This window comes from Populus euphratica, unplaced genomic scaffold, assembly GCF_000495115.2.
Source record: "Populus euphratica unplaced genomic scaffold, PopEup_1.0 scaffold56.1, whole genome shotgun sequence".
NCBI lineage: Eukaryota > Viridiplantae > Streptophyta > Magnoliopsida > Malpighiales > Salicaceae > Populus > Populus euphratica.
In genome coordinates this window covers 781,083-803,216 of record NW_011499930.1, presented here as the reverse complement: position 1 = coordinate 803,216, position 22,134 = coordinate 781,083, and the positions used below count along the sequence as shown (strand labels likewise).

At 29.0% G+C, this 22,134-nt stretch overlaps 2 protein-coding genes across 2 annotated transcripts; one reads left to right on the top strand and one right to left on the bottom strand.

Annotated features, from left to right (window-relative positions):
* The first annotated feature begins 5,473 nt into the window (after positions 1-5,473).
* On the top strand, positions 5,474-7,658 carry CIPK20 (CBL-interacting protein kinase 20). Its single transcript, XM_011041121.1, has one exon. The coding sequence runs from the start codon at positions 6,140-6,142 to the stop codon at positions 7,493-7,495; it is 1,356 nt and encodes a 451-aa protein (XP_011039423.1). The 5' UTR covers positions 5,474-6,139; the 3' UTR covers positions 7,496-7,658.
* Positions 7,659-12,887: 5,229 nt separating this feature from the next.
* Positions 12,888-15,046, bottom strand: LOC105135993 (CBL-interacting serine/threonine-protein kinase 12-like). The gene has a single exon (XM_011041120.1). It carries the CDS (start codon positions 14,816-14,818, stop codon positions 13,172-13,174), a length of 1,647 nt encoding a protein of 548 aa, XP_011039422.1. The 5' UTR covers positions 14,819-15,046; the 3' UTR covers positions 12,888-13,171.
* Between the last annotated feature and the right edge of the window lie 7,088 nt (positions 15,047-22,134).

Sequence of the window (22,134 nt, the reverse complement as noted above, 5' to 3'; positions counted from 1 at the left end):
TTGCTTGTTAATCTGAAATTGTTTTCATGCTAAAATGTTGATTTCATTTCTTTTTATGTAAAGAGCAAGCTTTCGAGGTTGTGTGCTTAAAGGTTCCTTAAACTCTTGCATGCGTAAAACTTTTCAGAAATAGGAATTTTGAATCTTATTTATTCTAATTTTGTTTTTAATAAAAACTATCCCAAACTTTATTTTCTTTCGCTTGTCATAATTAGCTTGTTATTTTATTTAAATATGCTTTTTTATGCTTTTTTTTGTTCAATTTGAATATACATGGAGTATTATCAAATAAGTTATTGAGGATGATGATTAATGATGATATTTTGGATGAGTTTGCATCATGTTTTTTAATCTTATGTTTACATAATTGATTCTTAATGTTACTATTTTTCCATGAACATCATTTATCTTTATATGTTTCTTCTATAATAAAAAACACACATGACTATTAAGGCCATGTTAGCATATAAGCACAACTTATAACATTTATTTTTTAAAAAATAAATACTAAATAGTTTATCTTAAATAGAATATTCTAGAATGATTTTTATCTTTACTTTAAGATAACTAGTTGCTTCCCTTGGAAACTTTGGAAGATTAATTTTAGGATTTTCTAGTCATTTTTAAAACTTGGAGGTGATTTTTTTTTTAGTAGTAATTTCTCTTAAATAACACTAAAAATACACCAAAGCAACATTGAGAACATGCAATCAACTTGGAATTAATTTATTCCTTTCGTAAATATGTTTCATAACTAACTTTCCAATGCAGCATTGAGAGCATACAGTCAATTCCTCCATGTTCCTTGTGAAAATCCTAGTAAATAAAACCATTTCATTTTGTTTTAAGCAATGCGATCCAATGGTTGGATTCTTAAAGGGTTTATTATTATTATTACTAATACAAAAAATTCTTCTTCTGTTCTTTCGAAATGTTTTATCAATTTTTTTTTTAATTTAGGAAAAAAGATTGTTTAAATCTCAAATGCATGACTTTATTATTAAATGAGTTTATAACCTTTATTATCATCAATTTTTTTTAAATGGAATAAATATTCGACAATTTCATCTCTTCATTGTTAACTATAGTTAAAAAAGTTCTATCTAATTTGCTCATGATTTTTATGTACTCATTAATTTATACAAAAAAATGCTCCAAATAAATGATAGAAAACGTTAATATGCAATCTTATCATCAAATTAACATGAATCTTTCCTCCATTTGAGAGTGTTTATTGAGTTAAAATTGTCCATTAGGTCTTATTGAAACTTTGTATTGGGACCTCTTTGGGATGAATTAATGAGACTTAATGACATCTTTCACAAAGATATTTAAATCATCCTGATAGCCTTTTCATGATGCAGCGATTCATATGGCTAACAAGTTTCTTGTTTTAGCGTTAATGACCTTTTTTTTTTTTTTCTTTTTTTTTTTCTTTCTTTGCTCCTCTATTTACATGCCTAAATCTTCAAAATTTCAAATATACCCTTCAATTTATTTTTTCTTCTTTTCTATCTCCTCTGGTTTGTCCTTATTCTTTTTATTTTATTTAAAATAATTTATAAAATATTTTTTTTCAATTTCACCCCCTTTAATTTATAAAATTGTTATTTTCCTTTCTTTTCTCTCCCCTCTAATTTGTCCTTGTTCTTTTCATTTTATTAATTTTTATTTGTTTTAATTAAGATAATTTTTTAAATTAATTTGTTTTATAATTTTATCCTCTTTAAGTTTTTTCTCATATCAGATTTGATCCTTATTCTTTTGAATTCTATTTGTTTTTTTTACTTTGATAAATTTTTTAAATTAGTATTTGTTTTATAATTTCATTCTCTAATATTAAATTGGTTGGTAATTGAGCTTTTAGATTAAGCATAGGTCTAGGTTTTTACGAGTTGTTAATTTTAAAAATTAACTCATGTTTTGAAAGTTTGCTAGAGTTTGCTTGGTTTGTTTTTCCTTTTTTTTTAACATATATTTTTTTAGTTTGATTCTTCAGTATTTATTGAATTGGAGATCGAGCTTCATTATTTTTATTTAGTTGTATACAATTGTTTACTATTTTAAAACCCAACTTGGCTTGATTTGGCGAGTTGATCTATGACTTGGGGCATAGGTTAGGTTGAGTTTAACAAAAATAAGAGGGAGTATTAATATGGTATGACCCGGTCAAAAATTCAAGTTGACCCGTGACCCAGTCAACCAAGATAAAATCCAAACAAACCTTTGAATTTTTTTCTTCTTCTTTTTTCTCAAACTTTTTTTTTAATTTTTTAACTCAAAATTATATTGTTTTTACTATTTTATAAGCCTTTGGCCTCGGTTAACCCAGGCCAAATTACCTAACCTATGACCCTAGACTTGCACCTGGTCAAGTTCTATATAAAGTTTAAAAGCTTTAAATTTTTTTACTAATTTTAAAAATAACTCGGATTATCTCGAGTCTTTTTATTTGTTGCTACACTACTAAAAAATCAATAAATGCAAACAGAAATATTGATAGAATATTTTTGTTAGTAAATTGCTAATGGATTTTAGCGACAAAAATATTCCTTCAATATGTACCAAGTGAATTACAATGGGGAAAAAAATAAAACAAAGCAAAATAATGATGAAATGCCATTTTTATCAATGGAATTACCATCGATAAATTCGTTGGTAAACTATGAACACTTTTCATCATATCAATTATAAAAGAAATCACAGACAGATTGAAAAGTCATCGGTATTATTTAATGATTTTCTAAAAAAAATATTAAATTAAAATTCTAAATTAAATATTAGAGATGAAATCACCAATAGATTAAAAAATTATCAGTAATATTTGACAGTTTTTGAATTTTTTTATTAAATTAAAATTTTAAAGTAAATATTATAGACGGAATCACTAATAAAATGATTAAACATATTAATATTTAATTATCTATTAGTAAAATGTTTCAAGAAAAATCCTAAGATCCCTAATTTCACAACAGACGGGGCTCCTATCTTCTTCTTCTTCTTCTTCTTTTCCATATGCAAAAAATATCAATATCCATTTCTTTCTCTTTTCTTCTCTCCTCAACTCCTTCTCTTCTCCTCGGTGCTTAGGTATGTATTTTTCTGCTTTCTTCTCAATTTTTTTAATTAATATACTTTATGATTATTTTTTTCTATTCTTAGCTTCACTTGCAACTACATTAAGGTAAGATTTTTTCCTTTTTCTTTTTTCTTTTCACTATATTTGTTTTTTTATTTTATTTTTAATTGTTTTTGTTCTTAGTAATTGTATGAGTATTGTTGTAAGATTTTTTTCTTCTTTTTTCCAAGCATTTTGTGTATTATAGAGTGTTGATTTATATTAATTTAATTATTTTATAGGTTTGCCAAATGGGATTTTTAAAAAAAAATATTTTTAAATAATTACCAACAGAATTACATATAGTATTTTTCAAGGGAAATATCGACACAATGAAGCAAATAATTTTTTTGGGGTGCCTTTTATGTTAATAAATTCATTGGTAATAATATTTTTTTATTACCAACGGATTTACTGGCGGACAAAAAATTACCGACAAAAGATTCACCTATGGAGCATTTTCGTCGATGATTTCGTTGATAGATTACTTACCAATAGAATGATAGTATAAATACCGATGGAAAATTTCATTGATAAATCTAAAGATTATAGTAGTGTTATTTGTTAAATTTTATTTGGCTAATTTTTAAAATTGATGTTTTTTTTTTTTTGGATTTCTTCAACATTTAATTGTTTAGAACTTGAGCTTCTTAATTTAGCTTAGGTCTACGATTTCACAAATTAACCTAGGTTTAGGAGGTTCTCCCAAGTTTTTTTTTTGTTTCCTTTTTTTTAGGCTTATAATTTTTCATATTCATAATTCAATATTTATTTCATTATAGATTGAGCTCATTTTTTTATATTTAATCTTGGTGTTAATGTGCTTATTTTAGAAAGGAAATTTCATGAAAGGTGATTTTGACATTTAAACATACTAACAACAAAAAGATCGAGATCCATGATTTTATTTTTGATTGAGTTTGATTTATGATTCTTCCACTGATTAAATGATGTTTCAAGATTGAAAAAGACTTTATAAATTATTATTTTCTTAATATGTTTTAGGTGTTTTTATATTAAATCATGTTGAAATTTGAGTTTATTAGATCTCAAAATTCAGACTCTGACTTTCCAACTATTAAAGATGGTTAGAACTTAAACTAGAAGATGAAACGTCATCTATTCTATATATAAAAATTAAGGTGAATAACATGTTATTTGTCTAATAAAAAAATATAAGAAAGCAGAAAAAAGGATTTTATAGGCTCATGTGCATAGGTCTGTCCTTTTAGGCCTAGATACTCCTAGCCTTTTGTTAAATAGCTTTTTTTTTAATTTTTAGAATAAAATTCTCTTTGTATAAATTTATTAAAATGATATTCAAAGAATTATTAAATTATGCAAAAATATTTAAGAGCATTAGAGCTTTTTTGGTAATATTAACAATTACTTTATGAATAGTTATATAATAATCTAAAATGTATAGTTTATTTTTAAAAAAAATCACATTAATATTTGATAAAAATAAAATATTTATTTAGTTAATTCATCATAAATTTTCATATAATTTTCTAGGATTTGTTAGTCTTATTTTTTCTTTTATACAAGTGTGTAACTATTTTTTTTTTATTGAAACTTGTTTTAACATCATAAAGAGCTTGTATTTTTAAAAAAAATGCTTATGATGAAAAAAATATTTTTCATCCAAACAAAAAGAAAATACATTAACAAGGAAAGTAATTTTTTTATCTTTAAATCAAGTCATTAAATTGTTTACAGATATTTTTATATTGTCATCAGTTTTGTTAAATTAACCATGCTATTATTAATGATATTATCAAAATTAAAAAAATCACATGAATGAGAAAAGACAATTTTAACTACAAAAAATATATTTTTCAATTCTGATCATTGTCTTTCTTACATATATTTATTTTAATTATCATGTACTACAATAAAAATATTTTTAAAAAGTGTCATGGCAGCACATGATAGTTAGTAATTTTCTAAATTAAAGAACATCCAAGGCTTGCGTTGATTCCTCCTTTGTTTTATGTGTAAACACTTAATTTTCATTTGATTAGCACCTAATTGATCCAAACATATTGCGAGAAGAAAAAGGCTATAAATAATAATATAGCCTGATTTATTGATGCGAAAGAGGACCTGGCTTGCTTGTCCTATGATGTGACATCCCGAATCACGCACAACAACAACAATAATATAGCCCACATAACTTGATCGAATCTGGTGGAATTCAAGAAGTGTACAAAATATTAATTTATGTGGCCCAGCCATCACCATTGAAGGCGTAGTTTTTGGCCAAGACAAGCGATGAACTACCCAAGAGGCAAGGTCACACCGCCCACAATCCCTCGATTCTGCATAAGTGATAGGTTAATCCGTGGGCCTCTTTTAACCAGGCACCACTTGTCTGCGGCTGCCTTAACTTGCTGCTGTTCTCTCTCCATATCGAAGCATCACTCCATTTGTGGTCATTGAAGATCTCATGGGGCCAGTTGATCACAAAGCATCCACATGCCAAGCCCTCGTGAATATCCGGCCGTGCGTATGGTTTTTGTTTTTTAATTTGAAAGTTATTGTGTTCTTGGGAAATCCTACATCGAATTACAGCCATTAAAGAACAAAATAAGAGGAGGTTGTGAAAGTCATCAGCTTGTGTGTTAATATTTGTACACAGAAGTAGGGGACGGCATAAAAAATAAAAAAATATGGTCGATGCTTTTGACATTGTCCCTTTCAGCTTAGATTTCAGCCAAGTAAATATAGACCAGATCAGTATTGCTATTTTTATGGATCTTTTAATTAGATTTCAGCTTTTCTGTTACTATACAATTGATGGAAGGGTATGGTTTGTCTTTCTGAAATAACCTTCTTCTTCTACCTATCTCCTTAATAGGGGCATATTAAAGTTTTAAAAGGTAGCTTTCTCCCTTTCTCCCTTCTTGCCTTGAATACATCATAGACTCCTCAATTCTAACGGAGGAGATATGATCAGAAGATGTATTACAAGCAATGTACGACGGTGAAATGCAATAACCTTTGGTCAGTCTAATTAATATGGAGAAGATGGGTCCTATATTGATGAATAGATATGAGTTAGGGAGATTGCTCGGACAAGGGACTTTCGCCAAGGTTTACCATGCAAGAAATCTCCAATCTGGCCAAAGCGTTGCCATCAAGATTATTGACAAAGAAAAGGTATTAAGGAGTGGTTTGATAGATCAAATCAAGAGAGAAATCTCGGTCATGCGTCTTGTTAGGCACCCCAATATTGTTCAACTCAATGAGGTCATGGCAAGCAGGACCAAGATATATTTCGTCATGGAGTTTGTGAAAGGAGGAGAGCTATTCAACTTGGTTGCCAAAGGGAAACTGAAGGAAGACGTTGCTCGCAAATATTTCCAACAGTTGATTGGTGCGGTTGATTTTTGTCATAGCCGAGGGGTCTACCATCGAGATCTCAAGCCTGAAAATCTTCTCCTCGATGAAAATGGTGACCTGAAGATTACGGATTTCGGATTGAGTGCGTTATCGGAGTCGAGGAGGCAAGATGGTCTTCTCCACACAACCTGTGGAACTCCTGCATATGTTGCTCCAGAAGTCATTAACAAGAAAGGGTACGATGGACCCAAGGCTGATATATGGTCTTGTGGGGTTATTCTCTTCGTGCTTTTGGCGGGTTTTCTTCCTTTCCATGACCAAAATCTCATGGAATTGTATAGGAAGATTACCAAAGGAGAATTCAGGTGTCCCAATTGGTTCCATCCCGAGGCTAAAAAGCTTCTTTCGAGAATTCTGGATCCCCATCCAAGCTCAAGAACCAGCATAGAAAAGATAACTAAAAATTGCTGGTTTAGGAAGGGATATAAGCAGATTGAAACCCCACCATCACCCCAAGGTCACGCCAGAAGCAACTTGATTAAGGATGTGCATTCTGCCTTTGATTCAGCATCGGATAACGGAAGCAATTCAAGGGAAAATGTCATGGTGGCTCCAAGAAGTCCTCTAAGACCAACTTGTTACAATGCCTTCGACATCATATCTCTCTCAAAAGGATTTGATTTATCTGGCCTCTTTGAGAAGGATAAGAATCAAAGACAGGAAGCGAGATTTACTACAACAAAATCAGCCTCGATGATCATGTCGAAATTCGAACAAATAGCAATGGCAGAGAGTTTCAGTTTTAAGAAGAAAGATGGAACACTAATGTTGGAGGGCAGCAAGGAAGGAAGAAAAGGGTTGCTTGCTATAGATGCAGAAATCTGTGAGGTTACGCCATCATTTTATGTTGTAGAGATGAAGAAAAAATCAGGGGATTCATTTGAATACAAGGAGTTTTGTGATCACGAATTAAAGCCTTCACTCAAGGATATAGTTTGGGCATGGCAGGGAAGTGAGCAGCCGCAAGTGTAGAAGTGGTGCTCTTCTATTGCTTCTTTTCATCTAAAAAATGTGTTTGTTATAGCTCCTGCTTGAATTAATTCTTCGCTTTTCATTTCAGTTTTTATTCTTTTTTATCTTTTATTAATTTGTAATGGGAAAAGTCATTTGCATATGTAAACTGAATTCATAAAGGCCGAAACTCTTCTCTCTTTTACAATTAAAATGAGTTCAACCATATTAATTTTAACAAGACAATAAACTAATTAATCATATAATCAACATAAGGTCTCAAGTTTGAGTTTTAATAAAATATATTATCACATAAAAAATTTTATTTTTTAACCGATCATCTTAACTCGACTAAATCAATTAGGATTTGATAAACTTTTAAGTACTTAAATTTAAATTAAAAAATATATAATTATAAATATTTTTTACTTAAAAAATCCAAGTGTATATAAAATTAATGAAACTATAGTTCATTAAATTTATTCAACTATATCAAATAATTGGAATACAAGGTTTGTTTTTCAATAAAGTATTCACATAACATCATCAAGCCGCTAACTTGAATTATCTCAGCAACAAAAACATCATCACAAGGGTGGATATTAACAATAACAACCATGGAAAAGATGAGTAAATCTCACCAAATTGTTTCTTTACGGAACACTTGAAGATAAAAGCTTTTTAATCAAGAACACAATTCGAGTTGAAGAGCATAAATTTTACCTTGATCACAAATCATCCTCGATCAAGGTAAGAAAAATAACATCTCTCTCTCTCTCTATGCGTGCACGCACGTGAACTCTCTCTTGCAAACAAAGTCAAAGCTTGGTTTTTTAAATTTCACTAACATCACTTGAATAAGGCTAAGACTTATATTTATTTATTAATTAATTAATTCAGGACCAATTTTATGTAGGAAATAAAAAAAAATTGCCTCCTTTAGGAAGGGCAATATATTCAATCTCAATAATGAACAAAGTAACCTATTTTTGTAACATAGAATGTCATGAAATCGCTTCCTCTCCAAAACTCTCAAGCACCTTCATGTTAACTTTCTAGAAATAATGTCACTCATCATATCTTCCAATGTTGTCAGGCTCGGCATGGAAATTTAGTATTCATCTCTTTTTTTCCTTTATCACTTGTAGTATATAGTTTAGAACATAGATTAAAATAGCTTATAAATAAAAAATAAACAAGTTTAACATAACCAAGTTTTTCCGGTCTTACTCTCATGATTAATTTTCATACCAATAAGTATTTTAAAATTAATTAATTAAATATAAGTATAAAATATTTATTTTATGATATTTTATTATTTTTTAAAGTTATTGCTTTGACAATGCATGTGACTTTTTTTATTGTCCTTGTGAGGCATTAGGCTTGGATCATTTGTTTTTGGTATTTTTTGTTATTTTATTTTTCTTTTTAAATTCATCACTCAACATTAAATTATTAGTTAATTATTAGACTTTGTGATTTAAAAAAAATTATGGATTTAATTTTATTCCAGTCTCGTAACCTAATACAGGTAACTCGAGTTGGAAGTTTGACAAACTAACTTAAATTAATTCAAATCCTTTTCCTTTTGTCCTTTTTATTTAAATTGAGTATATTTTTTTTAAATATATCTTTTAATATTGGATTGGTGGGGAGTTGGGCTTCGTAATTTTTTTAATTTATTTTTCATGAAGTTATCTTATTTTTATGATTCAGGTTACGGGTTTTGAAGATTAATTTGGGTTGAATCAGATCATTTTTTATCTTTTTTTAACTTGAATGTTTTTTTATCAATTTTATTTTTTAATATTTTATTAATTGAGAATTAAACTTCATAATATATTTTGATTTATTTTATATGAAGTTATCGTAATCTCATGATTTAGGTCATAGATTTAGCAAATTATCTAAGGTTAGCAGGGTTTGGTCTAATATATCATTAATCTAAACATTTAAAAAATATATTTTTTAATATATTATTGTTTTAATATTTATATAAAAAAATATGGTTAAATATACATCAAATTTTGAATTCATAATTAAAAAAAATAATTATGCTAAAAAACATATTAACAATGACTAGATATTAATTTTTTTTACACTAAAAAAATCTGATTTGACCTATAATATAGTACGCAAATCACTAATATAGTATTATAGCTAAGTGGAATATAAAATTAGAAATTGGTTTTGGAAGGCTATAAGATGATTTTGAAGGTTATGTTTTTTTCAAGCCGTTGTGGCACAATTTTGTCTTTTGATAACCTTATGCAATTGAGTACGTCGTCTACCTTAGATGACATATCATCATTTGTTTTTTCAAGGAAAAAAAAATTAAGGTTGCTAAGCTAAGATTCACTATTACTGGAAGCTTTGGGAGAAACAAACCTCTCCCCTAATGTCAAGTTGATTTGTATTTAATTAATAAAATATTTAAAGTCTTGGCGAAAAGTTTTTACTGCAAAATCAAGTTAAGAAAACCAATCCTCACCTTAAAATATCTAATAATATATTTTTTTAATTAGATATCATATCTAATAATAAATTTTTTTAAATAGAAGAGACATCTGAAGTGAAATTATTTAAGATTAAAAAAGCTTAATTAAATAGAAATGTAGATAGATATTTTGCGCTCCATCCTTCTAAATTATTGTAATAATTTTTTATTATTATTAATATAAATATTCAGATCAAGATGTATATATCTTAATTAATCTTATAAGTTTTAAAATTAATAATTATATAAATTTTTAATGACTATTATATTAATAATTACGAAAATTTATTTTAATTTATATGAAGGAGCCAATGTCTCTATCATTTTATAAGTCTATGCGCCGATGGCTAACCCACTTATTTATTTACATTAGCAAGCTGGGAGCCAAAATGTAAATTAAAGACAGCATGCTATGTTCTTTCTTTTGTTTTGTTTTTTTCCCTAAAGTTAGATGGTATTTTTCAACTCATAAAATGGTGGATTATAATAGTTTCTTTATAAAACCGTTAAAGAGTATTTTTTTTAATCAATTTATGCATTAATCAAAGCTATATTTTTTTCACAAACAATTTTAAAAACGCCCCTTGAAATAATTTGCTTAAAGCATTGAAATAAATTTAATTATTTTTACAAATGTTTTTCTCAAGACTTAGACTAAAAACTCAAGAAAATAAGCATAATACCTCTTTAAGCTTATTACTTTGTAATCACATAGGTACAAACGCCAATTGACCCATGCAAGTGGCCCACTTACACCCTAAAAATCAAAATCATCAGCTTGATTAATCCAATAAATAGATTAAGAAACACACCTGGATTCCAAATTTCCTAATCTCGTGACGATACAATGATTCCCGTGGGGACCTCGCAAGAGGGACTTCGAGAAAAGAAGAGTAATTAGATATATGGAAGGTCGCAAGGCTTTGGCTAGACAATACATTAATATAATTACCAAAGGGCTAACATGCTAGCTTTAATGCTGAATGAAAGTGTTTTAAATTGAAATATTCCGCTATTATACATCATAATTGTGCATGTAACACAAATGTCACGACTATGCATATATAATGAAAGAAGAATCTATTCCAATTGAAATTAATTAATCATTCGATTAGAATATTAGAGTGCCATATGGATTGTTAATTAAAGTGTCGTTTTGCTTAATGTATATGATAGATTCATACGGATATGAAGTATGCAGACTACCCTTAAATATATGAATTAAGGCAATGTAATTTACTTTAGAAGCCTCATCCTCCAAGAGTTTGTGACTCTGGACGAATGACAAATGTTTCATTGGTCTGATTCTTCTTGTTGTCAGAGGCGACAACTACCATTCTTGCCCTATTTAGCATTTTCCAACTCAATAGAACAAACAGTCAATTACGGGTGCTGTTAACGCACAGAAATATACTTTTTATGTCCAGTGAACTAATTAATGCCATTTTCCCAGATGGATAGTTGGTAAGCTGTTCAGTTTCATGGTAATCACCTTCATTTGCACCAGATGGAAGTGATTTCAGTTTACTTTTGCCCTCTTGGCCCAGTTTTTCTTGGAAAGAACATGCAAATTTCCATCTTGACACACTATAAGCGGATATGGCTACAGAATCATTGAGCTAAGAGATAATCAATATGAAGCATGGATGGTGCCAAATGGACTTCACTATAGCCGGAAAAAGGAACTAATAAGAAGGACCCAGCACGCCATGCCTAGTGACCACGAATAAAGCCTGCACGCCTCTAATTTGTCCGTGCGTGAGGTACTACGTCCCCTATACGCTAGCGAAAAAACGTGCCATGTCTTATTCCTGGAAAGGGAATGGATTTAAACTAGGGCCCCGTCTACCTTCAATAATTTGAGACAAAGCAAGCTGGAAACAAGAGCGTGTATTATACCAGCAACACAGCCACTCAATTATCACGTCAACTTGTAGCTTCAGTCATGATCGTGAAAGAAATGAATCAATCCTTGGCCTTTTTAAAATGTTGAAAATGTAAATTTGTCACTTTGAAGAGAAAAAAACACGAAGTTTCGCTCCAGCACAAGTTTTATGACTCGTGATACACGACAAAAGGCAAAGCGGTGATAGAAGAGAGAAGAAAAATGAAGCTGGAGGGTAAAACAGAGTCACTAAATTCTTTAGATTAAGCATTGATGAAAATACAAGTGATGTTCAATTGGGTATCACATCAATTCTCTCATTCTCAATCATTCAGCTGAAATAAGACACCTTAAAACTGAGATGAAAAGAAAGCCCAATTTTTCACTGGAACAAGCTCTGTGGTAGCAGGCAAGCATTTTAGCAATATACAATTGACCGACAACTAAATGGAAGCCCCTAGACATTTTCTTCCCCCTTTCACCAAATTTATAAGGCAAAAATGACTTCAAGCTTTTGTTTGTTCATTTACTAATTTGAGATAATGACGGCCTGCATTTCAGATTGCCGAATTTGAGAGATCCTAAGTCCACCTTCAACACATCTTTTCTCCCATGAAGAATAGCATTGACACAGAGGACCTAGCATCATTCGTTTAGTCTACAAATTAAGTTACAACTACTATTCGTGATTTAAATATGGCCCCCATATAAATGAGAAATAGTTCTTGCCCTTCGGATGAATTATGCCAAGGAATCAACTGCAACACCAGAAGGCCTACATACTGCTGTTATTGAAATCCTACCATGAAGAGAGTTGACAAATAACTTCACCAATCATATTTGCAACTAATCAATATCTAGGCTTTCTGCATACTTCAAAAACATCCAAGCGAAAGCTGTATAACCAGGGGTAGAGTGTATATTCCTACCCAGAGATAGGACCGGGCACAAGAAATTTTAAATGATTTTATCATCATAATCCAAATTATGAAACTTGTATTTGCAACACTCTGTACCACAATCAGCGGGAATGAACACAAGAAAGCAACTTCAATCACATTTACAACATAAGTTAATTTAACACACAAGTCACCACTGAATTGCCAAGATCAGCAGAAATAAGTATTTCATTCTTCGATTAATCTACTATCTCTCAGCAGAAGAAAACAACATGCAACATGTATTAGCATCTAATCCCCTAACTGACACAACAGAACATCAAAGAAATCGAAAATACATATATGTATGTCATACAAAAGCTTATGCAAGTAGAAGTAAAGAGAAAAGCATACCCTTTTCCTTTCTCTCTCTTTCTCTAATATTCAGAATCCGATGGTAAATTTGACGCATCGGTCGGAAAGGGATCTATAGGAAAATGTGAAGAATCGGTAGGAAAAGGATCAATAGGTAATTGGGTAGAATTGGTAGGAAAGGGATCGATAGGTAAATGTGAAGCATCGGTAGGAAAAGGATCAATAAGTAATTGTTTATAATTCGTAGGAAAAGGATCCATGGGTGATTGTGAAGAATCAGTGGGAAAAGGATCGATGGTGAATAGTGAGGATTCTGATGGCGCAAGAGCAGTAGGCACAGAAGCAGCAGGTGCTGCCTCAGATTCCTCCTGCATCAACTTCTGCAATCCAGGTTTCAATTCCCTGTTACAAAACTCTTCGTACTCTCCTTTATCCCCTCCCTTCTTCTTAACCTCCACCACAACCAATTTCGGTGTCAACTCAAATATCTCAGCTGCAATTGTTAATGGGCCTTTCACACCTTCTCTAGACCCTTCCAAACTCACTCTACAATCCTTTTTCCTAACTGTAAAGCTTACAACTTTAGCAATCTCCTCCAATTTAGATATAATCTTCGACACAGGAGCCCCAGAAACAAACCTTGCTCCCTCCCCACCCTCCTCAAACAATCCAGATAAATCAAACCCAGGCGAAAACGATATAATATCAAAAGCATTCAAACTTGCAGGTCTAGGCAAAGTGGTAACCCTTCTTCTAGTTTCGAATTCCGATTTCGATTCAGATAATGATTGATCAGAAGATGAACCCACATCATCCTCGTCCTGAACACTACAAACTTTATCATCTTCAATATAAAATTTAATATGTTTAAAACCCTTTTTGAACCACCTATTCTCCATAATCTCGGGGATTGTAATTCTTGTGACGGGGTTAGTATCAAGAAGTTTAGAAAGAAGCCTAACTAGCTCAGAAGAAAACCATCTAGGACATCTAAACTCACCCTTATAAATCTTTTTATACATAACCATAATATTTTGATCTTGAAAAGGTAAATAACCAGCCATTAACACAAACAAAACAATCCCACAAGACCAAATATCTACCTTAGCAGCATCATACCCTTTTTTGGCAAGAACTTCAGGAGCAACGTAAGCAGGAGTCCCACAAAAAGTATGGAACAAACCATCTTGTCTAATCTGATCAGACACTGCACTCAATCCGAAATCCGAAACTTTCAAGTTCCCATTCTCATCAAGCAACAAATTCTCTGGCTTCAAATCGCGATGAAACACACCTCTGGCATGACAGAAAGCCACGGCAGATATCAATTGCTGGAAATATCTCCTGGCGACCTCTTCTTTTAACCTACCCTTGGCAACTTTATTGAACAATTCACCGCCTCGAACATATTCCATGACAAAGTAAATCTTGGCTTTTGTAGCCATGACTTCAAAAAGCTGGACAATATTGGGGTGGCGAACACGGTTAAGAATGGAGATTTCACGTTTGATATGCGCCATAAGACCAACCTTGAGGATCTTTTCTTTGTCAATAACTTTGATGGCAACACTTTCGTTGGTTTTAACGTTTCTAGCATGGTATACTTTAGCAAAAGTACCATGTCCAAGAAGTTTGCCGATCTCGTACCGACCGAGCAGAGGACTTTGGCTTTGGTTGCTAATGTTGTTTGGGGTTTTGTTGGTTGCCATGGAAATTGGAGAGATGAGAGATGAGATATGAGAGGGTGAGATTTTTATTTTGTTTTTTAGGTTTGTTTTCTTTTGTGCTGTTGGTGTTTTTGTTTTAAGAAAGGAAAAGTGGAGGACGAGGAGCTAAATGGAAGGGGAAGGGTGGATGAAATTGCATTTTGGCTTTCATGATTGGATACGTGTCAGCGTCTTCTTTTTTCTTTTTTCTTTTTTCTTTTTCTTTTTTTTCAATTTGTAAAGGTAAGAAAGGATAGGATTTTATAAGGAAAGGGTATATGCTCTTTACTCCTTGTGCCTTTTAAGTGAAAAGAAAACAGGTCATTAGAATTGTCTGGACGTAGCTGGACTTTATCACCATAGTTATCAAATTCGGTTTGAAGTTGACCCAGTTGACTCTTGAATTTTATGAATTAATTTTAAAAAATTAAAAAAATATTTTAATTTTAATATTTTAAATTAAAAAATTTCATATAAATATAAACTATATATATTGTAAGTAATGAAATTTTAAAAAGTTTTTTTACTATATTGAAAAAATATTATATTATGCTTTTAAGTTGAAATGTTTAAGTCAAAAAAGTTTTTTATCTCACAATAAAAAAATATAATTTTTTTCTTGTGAATATAGAATATATATACTAAAGGCTTCAAATCTCATATTAAAAAAATAACTTCTAAACATAAAATATATATATATTAAAGGGTTTCAAATCCTACATTAAAAAAAAAAAATATTTTTCTAATGTTTATATAGTTTAAAAGGTATTAATAACTAACTTAAAAAAATATGAAAAAAACCATATAGGAGAAAAATAATATTTAAAAAAAAACACTAAGTCTCGCTCGGGTTTGGATAAGTCGTTGCACCGACCGATTTTCTAACAAACTCGGATTAGTTCAGCTACCGAGTCGACCTGCAGGACTGGTCTAGATTTAATAACTATGCTTATTACTTCTATTTATGTTATTATTTTCTTTAGAGATTGAATTATGTTATGTAATGACATATATTTCACATTGATTATTTATGTATTATATTTAGTTGATGATAAACAAGATAAAATAAAATATTTTATTTTATTTCTAATATGTATTATTATCAAGCTTTAATATTTTAAAAAACTAGTTAGATATTTTTTTTATTTTAGTGTATATCAATTGTTGAAATTAATAATAGTATAATAATTCTAATTATAAAACTTAATTTGGCTGAATGGCCAACATAAAACCTTACAAATCTAGAGTTTAGATCGGTCTATGTTTAAGAGAAAATAGAGGAATAATTGATTTGATCAAAAACTTTAATTTACTTGTGACCTGATTATTCAATTACCAAACTCAGTCAAAAAAATTTTTTTTTACAAAAACAATTTATTTTGATCTTTTAAGAAAAAACTTTTTTGGAATAAACTTGGGTTAATCCTCTTGATCCATGATTAAGATCTTGCCTAGATTGTCTTTTTTATGGAGTTTTAAAACTACATTAATAATCATTTCAATCCTAACATGTCTCATTTGAACATGTTTTGAATTAAATGTTTTTAATAGTGATATTTTAGGAATAAAATTCTCTAGAGATATAAATTCATTTTAGTCCTTTATACATTTTATTTTAAAAATATATAAATTCATTCCAAAATTACTTAAGATGCATATTTGTTTTTATGTTCATATTTTTTCAACCAAATGCATTTTTTTCTACTAATTTATTTTTTTATTCCAAAACAATAACCAAATATAATCAATAGAAGAGATTCATGCATTAGAATTGTGTAGATTTTTTTAGAAAATTTTAAGAATTTATTAGTAATTTTTTTTTAGAGTTCTTCGGGCAATTATCAAGAGTCATTCCATAATTTTAATCATTTCATGTTTTTTTAGAATTTATTATAAATACTTAAGAATATTACCACATACAATAATAATAATTTAATATATTTAATCAATTTTTTTAATTTAATATTTTTTTCTATTTTTTAACAATAACTGAAATATTATAAAATATTTATATAATGCTTAATGCGTGTCTCCTATCCTTAAAATGTAATTCTCTTGTTTCTTTTTAAATTGGTCTAAATATATATGATCCTATTATTACAAATTTAATGTTAAAGAATTGGTCTAGATATTATTCCTAATTATTTTATCTCGATTTATATAAGGAAATGTTGTTGTAGTTTGACACAAGCGTTTCTCCAAGTAATTGACAATAAAGATAATAAATCTCAATCAAAATCTTGACTACAACATAGATGGATGTATAAAGTAATTAATTAAAATAAATCAACTCTTTAAATAATAAGCTCACTAATTGGTAACATGAATTTAAGTTCCACAAAAATCTAGCATCAAATGGTTGAACTTCTTTCTTTCTCTTTTCTTAAAGAAAAAAAGATAAAAAGAAAAAGAAAATTCATCCAAATAATTAAATTTTTTAAAAAAAAAACAAATAGTGGTAATTACCTAATTAAAAGTATGAAGTGAGTGTAAAAACACTCTTTTTTCCCCCTTAAAATTAAGATATTTATGAATAAATATGAAAATGTTTAAAAATATTGTATTGATTGTTTTTTAAAATATATTTTACTCAAAAATATATTAAAATATTTTTTTATATTAATATTTTAAAATGATTTAAAAATATAAATAAATATTTTTTAAAATTTCATCAAATTTTTTTTGAAATGCAATTCCAAAACTCGTTGGTGTATTAACATGTATTGTAATTTTGGATCTTTATTAATTTTATCGAGATAATTTTTTTTTTTTCTTTGGGAAAGAGTAGCTAAGCTATATAAGCAATTAAAGAAAAGTAATGGCTAAAGAGAATGATGGAGAGTACTTCTTAAGGCAAATACGCAATAACAGACTTGCTTCCCACCTCACATTCACACCTTTGTGCCACCACGTGGAGTCTAGTCACTCGTTGCTTGCGTGTATTCATGGCTACGATTTTATGATCAACGGTTTCCGGAGATGGAGTACGTGGCATGGAGAGGGATTTATGGTGTTGTGGTTTTTTCTATGATGATAAGGCTGATGATAAGTCAACTCATCAACTAAATGTCGGTGGTCGGTTCACCACCTCCACATATTAAAATTTTAAAATGTTGACCTGGCTATTACTTAGATGATTGCCGAGGACTCCGCCGCGAGGTGGAGGATGAAACGGCAGGATCAATTTTAATTATAAATTTAAAATCTAATGACATTGACATATATATATATATAAAATAAATTGAGAATCATGAGCATGGATAATAATATAAAACGAATTCTTCTTAAGAACATGTTTATTTTTTTAATTTTTTTTTAAAAAAATTATTTTTCAAACTTTTCTATATTTGTTTGTCATTAAAAAAATTGATTAATAAAAAATACTTTCTGGTTAATAAAAAACACTTTCCAATCGACATAAAACACTTTTCAGTTAAAAAAAAAATTAACTTTGTTTTCAGAAAAATATTTTACATTTTAGTTGTGTTTGTTTTCTGCAAAGTGATTTTCGAGAAATCACTTTCCAAACTTTATAATATTTGTTTGCTGTTAGGAAAATTAGTCAACAAAAAACACTTTTCAATCAAAGAAAATTTTAACTTGGTTTTCAGGAAAGTGTTTTCCTGAAAAATTTGGACAGAAAACACTTTTCAGAAGTTATGAAAAATTTAGAAATATCATTATTTGCTGATTATATCAAAATTGATCCTCAAATTTTTTATTGCTATATATATTTTATTTTGAATATTTATTTTTCAATTTTATTTCTTAAAATTTTATTTTTATATTAATTTTGGTCCTTATTTTTATAGTTGTTATTTACTTTTCTCCTATTATTTTTTTTTAATTCTTTATCTATCAAATTTGGTCCTCATTCTTTTGATTGTTACTTATTTTATTTGAAATACTTTATGAAATGTTAATTATTATTATTTTAATTTCTTCATCGTTTTTTTTAGATTTAATCTTTATTATTTTGATTATCATTTATTTTATTTGAGATAATTTATGAATTATATTTTTTTTTCAATTTTATTCTCATTCAACCTTTTAATTTGTAAGATTTAGTCCTAATTATTTTAATAAATTTGACAAAAATAAAACATTAATAAGTTATTTTCTAGCTCATTTTCCATGACATAACCAAAAACTGGAAAATATTTTTCAACTTATTTTTCATTACACTACCAAACATCAGAAAATAATTCATTTTCTCGTAATTCACTTTAAAAAAAAAATTACTTTCCTGCAAACAAACGGGACCTAGGTTGATCCCAATTTAGATTATCACCAGATAGGTTGCCCGTGACAAAATTTCTTCGAACATTACAAAATAAAATAAAATTGAGTCATGTTTTTAAAATAGAAATAAAAAATAGTAATTTTAATGTGAATCAATTAAAAAGAAACAAATATAACAATAATACAACCCTTATGCATTGTTATAGTGAACTATTTAGAAATGACATCATACTAAACATAGTTATTCAACCTTTAAACCTTCCATCCATATTCTTTTCTAAATTTGGTGTCAAAATAAATTGTATTGAGATTAATCTAATGTGTCAAATTAAATATCTAAAATGCATTCTTAATTCATCTAAAAACATCTAAAAAAAATATTATTCAAACAATCAATTTCTCAATTAAAAAAACTCTCAATCTCAGTTTAAAAACATATAAAATTCAATTGAAAAGAACTCTAGCAACTCTAATATATTTTTTCTAGTAACATTGAAGTCCAAAAACATCTCAAAGACATTTTTGTCGTAATTTGATCATTTTTATCTATAGAATTAGAGCAACCAACCTCCTTCTCTCTTATTTGTTATTTTTCAATGACTCTCTCTCCCCTCTTAAACTAAATGACTAAATTGTGAATAAAATAACATTTTAAACTAAATAATATCATTTTCAAATTAAAGGGATCAAAAAAAGAAATTGGATAAAAACTTAAGCTAAATCTTCAAAAAAAATAAAATAAAATAACAATGACAATATTTTTTTTCTAAAGGGATGCTATTTCACCAAAAAAATTATTTTTGTTCCCTCATTTTTTTTATTTTTTACAAAAAAAATTAAATTCTTTTTTATAAAATTAAGAACCATAAAAATCAATACAAAACAAATCATCAAGCCAAATCACCAACTAATACAACGTAGAAGGTGAAATTGAAAAAAAAAAATTATGGCTACCATTTCACCTTACTTTGAATTTTGAGTTTTTTTTTTTAAGAAAATAAGTAAATTGATTTATTTTTGCAAAATCTAGAACCAACTCAATGCCGGGAGTTTTTTATAGACCGTAAAAACTAGGAAGAATGAAACACAAAATAAATCATCAAGCTCAATCTCCAGTCAATATAATATAGAAGGATGAAACTATTAAAAAAAATCCAATAACCAAAGTAAGAAAATTTAAAAAACCAAAAAAGAAGAAGAAGAAAATGTGCAAAATCTATAGTGTTTTCACTTATAGTGAGACCTTCAACCCATCAATAGCCTCCTTCCACTAAAAAACCCAAGCTAGACTCACTCTTCCATTCATAGCCTTTACTATCATAACTCGTAAGCACTAACAATATCATCGATGATCACCACACCAATAGCAATAGTAGCCATCACCCGCAGTGTCTTTCTTTTCTTCTAATTGTTGACTCCCCCTTTAAAGAACCCAAAAGTCTCTCTCATCCTTTTAAATATAGTCACTATTAGCACCACCACACTGATAACAGTTGTAGCCCAAATGACCAAGCTTGTCTCCTTCCTCCATGGTAGTGATTGGTGCTGTTGAAAACAAGTATACAGAGAGAATGAGAAAAAAAACAAGAGAGAGGATCAAACCTTCAATTGAGCAGATCTCCTTCTTTATAAATAAGTTTTCCTTATTGTTAGTGGAGAAATGAGCAATTTACATGAGCGTTTCAAATCCACCAGGTGACAGTTACTCATAGCAATGGCACATGATCACTATGTGTTGGCAATGATGGTGGAGTCTGGTTACATGCGCTACCACTATTCCAGGGTGTTCCAACATTATTCTTGAGATTCCAATGGCTCCTCCAAAATTTTTACTACTCAGATCTAATCCAATCATTTTTGGAATGTCTATTTTGAACTTTGAATTATTTTAATTTTTTGTTGTGATTATTGGTTGATATATGATGATGAGCTTGTGTGAGAGTGCACATGGATTAGTGAAGTGATAATGTATGTGGGGGTGAAGCATGATGTTTTTTTAGCATGTTTTAGGTAAATGGATAAATTAAAAAGGAGAATGCCATTAAAAAACAATTGACCATTGTTTTTTTTTGTTTTTTTTTAAATTGCATTATGATCAAGTATCTAAAAAAGACAAAAAAAAAAACAAGAAAGAAAAGAAATCTCATTGCATAACTAAGAATGTTTAGCATTTCAAAAAGAGAAAAATTAATTTAGGTTGGCATATTTTTAAAATATTTATTGCAACTTAATAATAAGTTTATTAAATTCATTGAAAGCTTAACCTAAATTAAATGGCCTATTATGCCTATATACCAATAAAATAAAATAAAACATAAATTAAAGATTTTTTTTAATGAATTGGCTAAAGTTCATTTTCATCATTCTTGTGTGTTTAATGCTCGTTTTATAGGTATAATAGTTATTATTCAATGTAAGATAATTTGACACCTATTAATTCAGGTTGAATTAATAATGAGCAAAGATATATCAAGAGATCATACTTCAATGTTGTTTGACTCAGAGCAACAAGTTTTCTAAAAAAATAGTGTTGAAATTGAATTATAGAATATGCACATGTGGTAAATAATAGATATTTTCACGTCCATGTTCACATATTCTTGCATATTGTGCGGAGAATCACTTAAACTTTGTACAATTTATTAATAATTATTATGTGGTTTAAAGTTACAGATCAATATATGACATTTCATTCCATCCATTACCGGACAAGTTAGAATAAAGTGATTACGCAGAACCTCGAATTGAAGCAAACTCATCATTATGAAAATTTAAGCTTAGTAGACAAATGTCTACTTGTTTTCACAACACCATAGATGTAAAAGAGGTTCATGAGCATTATAGGGGTGACATATGCAATGACATAACCTATAATAATAAAAAAAAAAAATCATAATCGACAATGTATATATGAAAAAACAAATATTTAGTCAAATATATTATGATATTTTTGAAAAGCATATTAAACTTATCTAATTTCACATCAAACATAGGTACTTTTATATAGGATACCACACACATGAGGTAACATACCCTTTTCTCTTATTGGGTGGCCACATTACAACAATGGTATTCCT